Here is a 10,867-nt window from a genome sequence, read left to right as displayed (position 1 = left end):
ACACTTATACATTGGCATTTTTCTGTGTATGACATTTTTCTGCTGTAAACATGCTACTTTGGAAAATATTATCTTCACAGCCTTCTTTATACATTACAAAGATATGAAAAAGAGCAACCACCCCAACTATTTTCTAGTTGCAAAACCCCCAGCCCAATCATGCAGTCTTTTCTGTGCCCTTCACAGGGCCGTTTATAGGAAAATATAAAGAAAATAACTATCTGATTGAGATAAACTTTAATGCTATCAAGAAGCAAGTTCACAAAATAATTTGCAGTTCTCTTCCAGCTTTTAAACTAGCTCACTTCAGCTAACATTTTTTTGAATTTGCTGTCACTGTGTGCTCTAACAAATGAGTTTACTAGTTTATAAAATTGTTACATTTTGATTTCTCTCTCCATATATTGATACAAAGCACATCTCAGATTCATAAATACTGGACACCTAATTCTCGACACATCCAGTCAGGGACCAGAAACAATCCCATGTGAGCTATGCACTCAGTCAAAATAGCCTCAAACAAATCTAATATTGCCGCACTAAATCAAGAATCACATGTCTGTTGTGTGTAACTGCAGGTGCTGGTCATTTTTTAAACAGCTAAAATTCATTAAATAAATTCTTTTACTTCAGAGTATTCACTCAGCTACAGTTTGGCCTGAATAAGGATTGCATGATGACCACAGCAAATGGACTATTTCAAAGGGGCTGGATCCACCTCGTCAGGAGACACATCTCTGTGGCGCTGCATTGACCTCAGCAGGACTCATCATGGACACATTTGTTGTCCAGACGGTACCCACACCAGCGTTGTTTAGTGCCAATGCAGAGACACCTGTGCTGGCTCTGAATCAGCTGGTGGGCAGCTGAAGTGAAAGCACTACACAAGTCTGGCCCTCAGCAAGTGCCAGGTATTTATGCTGGGCAGGTGAATGAGCTCCCATGTGCGCAGCTGGCCTCCTGACTGCTGGAAGGGTCGAACTGCATAGCCCCGGCTGCGGAATCTGATCCACAAAGGCTGAACTAAAACCCAGTGAAGCCAGTAGGGTCCTCCCCATCAGCTTCAGTGGGCTTTTGATCAGTCCTTCCTCCCTACTCGCGAATGAACTAATTTTCCAAAATGCGACAACAGCTGTCTTTTCATGAGGTGTCTGCTTTGAAGTGTTATCTTAAGAAGTCATACAGGATTTAGTGCAATTTAGAGGAAACTTACTACAAGAGCTATATATGACTATTTGCTCTACCTCAAAAGAAGTACGCATTACAAGCTGCAGTTGTTTTGAATTGCTTAAGAGAGTTTTTTTTCTGATTTCTTTGTCTATGCAAAGGTATAGCTCGTACCAAAACACTGCTTGGATATGACACTGGATATATGCCAGAGAGAAAACAAGTGAATGAATTTGCATCAGGAAAGATTATATTTGGCTCAAGTAAACTTCATTTATAAGTTAAGAAATTATTATAAACTGTAATATAAGACTTAGAATAGGAAAAATGTACTTTAATACAAAAATATGGATACAGTTCATCTGCAGAAGCCAAACCTTCTGTTAATGTAGATGTGAGCTACATGGGAGCTTCGGACACTGAACACGATGAATCCATTCTTGTGCCCTAGGGCGTAAGTGGTGGTTTTGGAGATGAACAAGATCCCTGGCTATCAAAACTGGTTGCTCGGCCAGGTAACTGAAAGAAAAGTGTTAGCTTTATGAATGTCATCATATCCATCCATGCATTACAATTGTTTTTGAGGATAAAAGAATCCCCCACAGAAAAACATGAATCACAATTAGATTCTGTCTGTTGTTTTTTGGCTGATAATCAAAACCAAGTTTTTAATCAGTTCTTTCTGGATCAAAGTTTCCAGCAGAACTAACAATGGAAAGGAAATTCCTAAAGTGACCTCCTGAAAACCCCCTCTGACTCATTCCAGAGGAGCAGGCTTATTTCACCATCCAGGGTTGGTACCTCTGTCCCCAAACCTACATAATCCAGAGAAAGGCAGGAATCTGAGAAGAGGCTTCTCTCCTGCACTCAGAAGGAGAAGAACTCCTGGCTTATATTCTTCTTCTGGAGTTTAACTGGAGCCATAACACTGGGCTTTTTCTACCCATCCCTGGAGATTCTGTGTAGCCAGGTGCTGCACAGTGGGGAAACCAAATGGCTAGTGACACCTCAGATGGCAACTAATTTTCCTACAGAGATTGGTTCATGAGAGGGCTAAACAGTGCATCCTCTGGGTCCTAAAGCAAGGCCTGCTGCTTTTCAAGGCTTCACTAAGAATCCTTCCAAACCCAAAGCCAATGAGCATTTTGTATACAGAAAACCAGTAAGATGTGGCCACAGCAGGCTTCTCTCTAAGCCCAGGGAGCTGTAGGTAAAATCACCCATGCATCTGAATAAGCTTCCAATAAGCGGCTTAATAATTCTAGAAGTAGCTGCTGGTATGTTGCCTCAACTTAGCCTAATTAGCAGGCCAGTTTCAGATTAATATTTTAGCAACATAACTCTTAATGCTAAAGATTTTAAAATAGGAAATGATTGCTTTTGAAACGCTTGCAGATATTCTCTTCTAAGTGGATGTTTTAAAGGTTTTAATGTTACAATGCTGCCAGTGGATCATGGAAATTTTTGAAATGGCACATCTAAATGAACATTAAATCCCCAAATTGCAGTTAAAGGTTACTTCTGAATAGCAACAGGAGCATTTGAATCAAAGTACATATATGTAACAGTCCCTTACATGGGAAAATTCTGGAGACTTAAGGGCATCCATCTTCTATTTAAGTGTGATACAAGTGGCTGAAATGCTCCTCTCCAGCTCCAGGTGAATTTATGATCTTTGTACTTCCTTATCCAGCTTTTCAGGCAAGCCTTCACCAGCTCAGGGAAAGGCTTGTTCTGGAGTATGAACCTATATAAACCAGTAATCTGCTGGCCATTCACCTGGCTGACTGGCCAGGCACCTAGGTTTAGGTTGTGCTAAGGATCTTACTCCTGCCCCATCAATGGGCAGTGACACTCATGCTGCCGTGATTTTCGTGATTCTCAGAAGCTCATAAATGTGTGAGAGAGAATTAATTTAATACACTGAGAAAGAGAGCATTTGGCTTCTTCTTACCTCGACTAGTGGATGCCAGTGAGTTATTGGTTTACGTGGGTAAGCCAACATTTCGTTCCAATGATCTCTTCCAAGCCCTTCTGCATCAATTCCTGTCCGACATACTCCAATGACCTCATTGTGCCCTACTCTGAGAATTGTAAGAAAGCAGAATTTCTTTTTAATGAAAATTGTTTTAATATCATGTCTGATGTATAATTCAGCTGACTGGTTCAATACAGCATGGAATAAAAGATGCCCAAGGTTTTCGCTTTATTTATTACAGACATTACTTTTAGTGGTAGTATAGTAATATTAAGTTCTGTAATGGTAGTATCCAAAAATTCTAGTCACTACCAGAGTGCTGCTCGGAGTTATAAAAATAGTGATGAAGACTTAACCCTTACTGTCAAAAGGTTACAACCCAAAAGACACAAGGACAGAGAAGGACCATGATATAGGGAATGATGTAGAAGGAAAATATGCTTACATTTTGTGGGATAGGAAAGTGAAGGAGAATGCAGGGAACACATTTCCTGCTCCAAATGCCTCAGACATTGTTTCACACTATATTTCTTAGCTCTAACCGTGGTGGCCATTGGAACTTCAACCAAAGGTGTGAAAAGCAACCCAAGGGTATATCCATAGTAGGCTATACCTTAATACTTCCATACTCCTGGCATGCCATAGACTGATTGAGGGACTGGACTCTTTACCTTGCCTGTATGCACATTAGAATATTGGTATTCTACCTTCTTCTACCTTCTTCTTAGCAAATGCTTTGAAAGTAGCAGTTGAAGAGGACTAAGGTACACAAGTTGCCATACAGTTCTCTCCCTTAAGGCACAGTTGTGCCCCTTTCACAGCTGAGGGAGACTGTCTTCCTGACAGAAGTTGGTGGAGGATTAGAAATTTAATGACGAGGAAAAATAACCTGAAGTTTTTGTTACTAAACTAGACTTTCACTGTTTATTTGCCCTGCAGCCTCTAAGTACTCATTACTAATGGCATTTGAGTGAAGCAGACTTGGCTCAGGCATGATTCTGTCCATAACTTTCTTTTTTAACTTCTAGTCCTTGGCTATTCTAAGCAAGACTCTCTTCCTGTGATTTCTCTGTGAGGACATGAATTAGTTGAGATCCAGATGTGTTATCAGTGAGGTTTACAAAGCATCTCTATTGCTTCAATGAAAGGATTAATTATGACCAAAGTCAATGAGGTAATTAGGCATTTAATTCTTACCTCCTAGGCTTTGAAATTTTCATTGATTTTATATGCCTGACATTTAAACAGAAATTAGAAGTATAAATGCCTTTTTTTAAACTGGAAGACATAATTGATTTATAAAGCTCTTACATAATCCAGCCACCAAATGGGGACAGAAATGTATACCAATGCTAGTGGCACATGACACCATTCAGCCATGTTACTTCTTCATCACAGTTATTTATGACACAGATAAAATTGTTTGAGCTCTAAAAGGCATGGAAGTGTTGAACCAGGTTAGGAAAAGGCCCAAAGGATCTATTTTCTGTGACACTTGAAAGTTCAAAGAGGTGAAAAACAGTTGCTTATAATAAGAAAACTTCTCACTGAAGATTAATGTTCAGAGAGCAAACTGTGCTTACCGATCGTAATCCATCACTGCAATGGAGAGGCTGACCTGGTCCACATTCTCTGGAGGGATATCAAAGATGATGGCCTCGTTATAAACTGGATTGAGTGTGTTCCTCTTCGTAGTTGTTTTCCGCTTTTTCAGTCTTCGACCTTCACACATCAGTGATACTTTGACATATGGATCTGAGTAACAGGTAATCAGTTGTGTGCACTTTAAATCATTCGAATGTGAATCAAAAAAGCAATATTTTTGTATGAACGTCATATTGATAAGACACAAAATTACATAGGTCTTAGTGATGCTGGACAACAGTGCTTTCAATACGCATGCAAAGGAAAGGTATAGGCATATCTACAGCCAGACCAAAGAAAGCAAGTAGGTCTGAATAGGGCCTATACCAATTCTCTTGCTATTTCCATTTTGCAACCGTGTTAAACACACAGAAATAAGAAGCTGCTATTTGCCACCTTTCTGAATAGACTCTGTCCTGTTATTTAAAAAAGAAGTAGATTCACCTGATGAGCCAGTTATATCCATTGCTTTGAGATTTCTACATTTGATGACTGTTAATGTCATTCTCCCAGCAGTAGGCAAATAACAAAGGGAAAACATGATCTCACCCAAATCTATGCTCTCCTGAAAAAGAAAAGCAATGGTTAGAAGTCTGACCATCCTGATAACAAATCAGTTCAAATCATGCAAAATTTTAGAGATACTTTTTAACACGCAGAAACTTCTTTTGAAGCTCAGATGCTTTTGAAGACATTACACACAGGAATTTTCAGAAAATATATTTTTTAAAAATATGGAAAGAGTACCAGCAGGATAATACTTTAGTGACAGGATCTAGAATTATTAGACTGAGGAATTTAAACCAAAAGCAGAATGAACACTTTCAGGATCCCTGAAGGGGCAGGAGTATGTCTGTGTTGAATTCACGGTTAGAAAGGGTGCTGAATGTAGAATGTTAAGTTCTGCTCTTGAAAAGACTCTGCCTCCATCTTCCCCAATAAAAAAAACTTGTGGGATATTTAGATGACACACATTTACATGCATTTTAGTCACTGAAACAAATGTACGAAAGAGTTCTATTTGTTCACATATGGATGCATGTGAAAAAATTATCCTCACTACCTAAGAGGTTTGAAAAACTAAATGTACTTTTAAATGTTGCCAGCTTTATACTGGGTTTGGGAGGTGTCCTACTCTAGAAGAAAAGCAAGCAATGTAGTAGCACCTCTAACTTTCCTGGCTCAAGGGCATCTTTTAGGAGGATGATATACTAGGAAAGATAGACAAGGTCCATATGGATCCTAATAATCCTCACAGAGAGATTGTTTTTATGTTCAGACCAGCCACTGACAATTCATGCAATATGATGTTAGTATATAGTCCAGATGCTACAACATTTGAAAAACAAGATCTACAGAACAGAGGTTCCATAAACTCTTATTTTTAATTTCCTTATAGATATATAATAATTGCCCAAATGCCACATACATTTAGTTGCTGAGATGTCAGCTATGTTCCAAATTGTTTTCCATTCTTTTAAGACTTTCAATACCCAAATTAATTTAATTAATTAATTTAATTAATTTAATATTGCCCCAAAACCCCAAAATGAAAGTAACATATTAAGAACAGCCTAGCATTCTTAAATGTAAGCTTATCAGGAGTTTATAAGGTGATCACTTCTGCAAGGCAGCAATTCTCAAACTTACCCATGTGATCTCAAAGGACTTTCTTTGACTACTACTAAAACGCTTATTTTTAATATCCCAGCTTCAATACTTCATCTGTCAAACCTGCAACTACCCTGAGAGGAAAAATTCTTTGGAGAACTGATGGATTTATGGTACAGCTTTTCTATCATCAGAAGGCAAGTGTGATATACTTTTAAATAATATATACCAAAATAATTATTGCTGTGTTGAAGACAAATACATTTCTTATAGTTATGAGACAGAGTGGGGCTTCTTGTTCACACTTTTTCAGCTGCTTATATGAACAGTTGTACTGACTTTCGTGGGAGTTAATGCTCTGTCTAAACTGAAAAAGGTACTTCAGATCTTTCTTGAGTAAAGATGGACTTAATCACATGCCTCAGGTTCTTTTCCTGCAGATGCTACACTGAAGAATGTGGTTTTGGAATAGCTTTAAATTCTCTGTTGCACTGTTAATAAAATATTGACTTTTGTGTAGGTTGGTTAATTCACATGTTCAGCCATTTTGCTGGGATTCTGTTCTGAGAATTAATAGATTGATATGCATGTGAGCATGCACACTGGGCAATTTTCATTGCTTGACAAGATTTCTCAGGTTTTCAAAATGATTTAGCTCAGTCAGTCCACATAGGACAAATACATCTATTTGACATATTTCCCCAGTCCCTTACTTTGCCACACAAAAGGCAGAATTTTGTGCCTGAGAATACAGTAACAAATTCACCTATTTCAGAAAATATAAATAAAATTTGAACAAATGAAATCTGACTTCTTTTCACTCATTTGTTAAAGTGGCAAGTGCCTTCTGTTACAGTTTTTACCGTATCTGAAATCTGTTTTAAACACAGCTTTTGTTATTAGTATTACTTTCTGAATTCAGAGTCTGATCATGTTCCTTATATCCATATGTGAAAGAGATCTCACACTTTCATTTGAAAAGGAAATATAGTTCCTCCACATTCTTCCACATGCTTCAAAATCTATGTTGAGGGAGATGATGAAGATGGATTGGATCATGGAACACAGGGGGCAGGTCAGGAAAAGGACTAAGAGGACACAAATCCTTCCTTCTAGATCTGTAGGAGCTACAACAAAAAGATAACGTGCTCCAAATTAGTGTTATTTTTCCTAAATACTTCCTTTACTCCCATCACTGGTCCACCAGACCAAATGGCAACCACACATAAAGGGAGAATGACTTACAATTTTAAATAGGATCAATTTTCTCTTTGAATTAGATTTTCAAATAATAATAACAACCAATAATTAAACAACTATTTTCTGATAAGTTACATAACCTGATGTCAGATCCATGGTATTACTGGTCCTTAATTTTTGTTGCTATTTGTTCTTTATTCACTAAGAAGCAGCAATGTGCATGGCACAGTATCAAATATACGGATAGGACACAATATGTTCTTAAAGATCTTCAAACCATTTTTTCTCTGAAACTATTTTTCATTAACTTTTCACAATTTAATTCCATGCCCCTCTCCTCGTATACTAATGCATCCCCTATCTCTCTGCTGCCATCCTAAAAACTTGGGAAAAGCTTGAGCAGGAATAGCATTACCAGACTCAGAGGAGGATGTTATCTTGGACTTGAGAAAAAAACTTTAAAAAGTCATTGTTCCAGTAAGAATAACCATACTGTTATAGTGCCTGGCAGTTCACAGAGTGCCTGCCAAAGTTAACCATACCTAAAATGTTGGCAACAATAATGTACAGAAATATAAACGTCTTTAAAACTAAGGTGATACACTGTTGCAGTTCAAATTATACTATGCTAGAGGTGAAGGCTGTGGACCCAATTCTTCCCTGGGATTGGTAGCTGGCTTGGGAGCCAGATGATGGGGGTGCATGAGCAGAACTGTCTTCTCAAGCTATAGACTCAGGAAGCTAATCAGGAAGTTACAAGACATCTTCAGAGACATGCCTTGTGTAGGCAAATAGAGAAAAACTCGTTTTGGTAAGATGGGAGTATGAACACTAGTCTTCTGCTATTTCTTTTTGAAGAGAAATTTTATAGACACTCAAAGGTTTGTGTGAGCTCAAAGGATAAACAAGAATACAGGCAGACAGGACAATTTACTATGACTTAAGAAACATTGCTCAAAATGCTTGTAAAACTCCTTAAGGCAGTTACTCTACCTTAGTTTTCTGAAGAGCTGAGCAAACCATCAGTGCTTAACAAAATAGCAACAATTTATTCTTTTTTCTTTCCCTTCTAAATTCCAGGTACTATAGTTATATTGAAAATGAGCTAAGAAAACACCTGCAATCAAACCCAATGTTTTTGACCTTGTAATAAATAAGCAACATGCCTTAATGTAAGAAGAAATGTTTTGGCAATGAATGGGGGATCCTTCCACCCCACACAGCAGACTGACCAAAGGGCAGATGCACTGAAGTTATCATAGCTCTGTAATCTGTGATACACTACTCCTCAATCTTAAAGTGGTTAGGGATAGGTTTAGAAGTGGAAAAACTCCACTGTTTATGCAGATATTTTCAGATACCAACAACCTATGCCTGGAGAAAAAGGGGCTTGTGCTGCCCTGAAATGCCCAATTGTCATATGAAAGAACACTCATGTGGCTTCATGTGCTATTATAACAGATAAATTCTGCAGTATAGTAGAATAGATATTACTTCAAATACCTACTCTTGTCTATATCAAAGAGATTTATGAGTCTCCCTGCAAGATCAAAGGACTAGAAATAAAATTACTAGCTATCCTGCATGAGCCCACAGATACAATTTCACTCTTCTTCCAGTGGCAAGAACTGGATGTCATTAGATTGCCGCCAGAGACTAGGAGTTCACATGGTCTTTGGATTAAACTCAAATACATTTCCTCCAGAATCTGTTGAAACAATTCTTATGATTTTCTCTTTTTAATTTGATTTCATACTCATTGCATCATCTGATGTTTGCTCACATTTTTGTAGACATTGACTTTTTAGTTAGTAAAGAACGGAAAGTCCTAAAATTTTTACTCAGTTTCTACTCTGAGCATCTATTGAGATGGGTTGTCTTTCTTCATATTCAGATTAACCGTGTACATTTTGTTAGGACCCCTAGAAATCATTTGGCAGCTGGGGATTAAGATATCATAATGCATCATTATAATAAATATTCTTTGGAACTGGTTCACAAAGGGTGAAATTGTAGGCTAGTCTAAGACTTATGAACATTTTAAATGCTCTTTTGAAGGAAGATTATAATTCTATATATATAGATGATGATATCTGAAGTTGGGTATTGGGTAAAATGAATTATCACTTTCTTGGTTTTTTTAACTGAGGCATGAGAGGTTTAGTTTTTTGAAGCTGGAAGAACAGGTTCAGACTAAGATAATGAACAAAGTAAGACTCAACTTTTAAACATCTCATGGCAGTCTTTGTCTATCACATTGATTATCATTAGTAACACTTTTAAATGCCCCAGAAGCTTAAGTACTATTGATTTTAATTGAGATTTAAAAATAGGATTTAAATTACTACAGAATCCCAGTGCTCTAGAAAATTCTGATTTCCCTTGCTTTATAGTACACTAGATAATTAAGTTCACACAGACCATCTTGATTGGAACACTTCAGTACAAGCAAACCTGTGGAAGTCAAGGAATAAACTGTCCTCATTTGCTTTGCAGTACACTTCAAACAAACCGCGACTTAGAAGATACAAGCATGAAGCCAGTGGCTGCCATACATGCATATTTTTAACTATGTTGCAGATTGCTTTAGAAGTAGAACCATATATTCACCTAGAACTTTTGTTAGATTAGCTGCATGTTTCTTAAGTAACTCCAGCGAAGTTTTATCACTTTCCTTGGCCTATTTTGAGTTTTTATTTTTCCTCTTTTATTAAACTTAGATTTCAATTAACAGCTAGCTTTACAGATGCTCATAATGATTCCCTCCCACAGACTTCCAATAACTGGTACAGAAAAAACAGCATTGAGCACAGCTGCACTAATGCAAAAAGAAGCATTTGTTTAGTACTGCATGTCTCTTCTTCATTTATTTCCCTTTTGTGTACACAAGCTATCATACAGAACTAAGGAACTGGAACAGTGGTAGGCACTATACCAGCTTCAGTTTATTTTTATGACTCCCAGTTCACCTCACTAGCCAATACATTTTCTGGTACAGTGATGCTAGAACAAAATAAAACAAAGAAAACACAGACCTCACATGAAGGTGTCAGCTACTTGGATGAACTTGCTTTTTTAGCTATAGAATACAGATTTTTTGAATAGTATAATTCTCATCCCACACAAATGACCACACCTGAATGGACATATTAATCACGTTTCCATCAGGTTCCCAAGGATCTGTATGCATTCATTGCTTCATGAGCAATAGTTGGGCAATCAGCCCAGGAGTCAGCAAAGTCAGCTGAAAAATGGCCCTTTTTCTAT

The 10,867-nt window shown here is 37.6% G+C and overlaps 1 protein-coding gene across 1 annotated transcript in view; it reads right to left on the bottom strand.

Annotated features, from left to right (window-relative positions):
- Positions 1-1,614: 1,614 nt before the first annotated feature.
- SYT10 (synaptotagmin 10) overlaps positions 1,615-10,867 on the bottom strand; it is a 36,507-nt gene continuing 27,254 nt past the window's right edge. Inside the window, exons 4-7 of the mRNA XM_026084489.1 lie at positions 5,234-5,354; positions 4,729-4,900; positions 3,122-3,251; positions 1,615-1,686 (exon numbers count right to left, since the gene is read on the bottom strand). Coding sequence (XP_025940274.1) covers positions 1,615-1,686; positions 3,122-3,251; positions 4,729-4,900; positions 5,234-5,354 — 495 coding nt within the window. The remainder of the gene's footprint in view (positions 1,687-3,121; positions 3,252-4,728; positions 4,901-5,233; positions 5,355-10,867) is intronic.

This window comes from Apteryx rowi, unplaced genomic scaffold (assembly GCF_003343035.1).
Source record: "Apteryx rowi isolate R43461 unplaced genomic scaffold, aptRow1 scaffold_642, whole genome shotgun sequence".
NCBI lineage: Eukaryota > Metazoa > Chordata > Aves > Apterygiformes > Apterygidae > Apteryx > Apteryx rowi.
The sequence above is the reverse complement of the archived record's forward strand: the minus strand, read 5'-3'. Positions and strand labels throughout refer to the sequence as shown.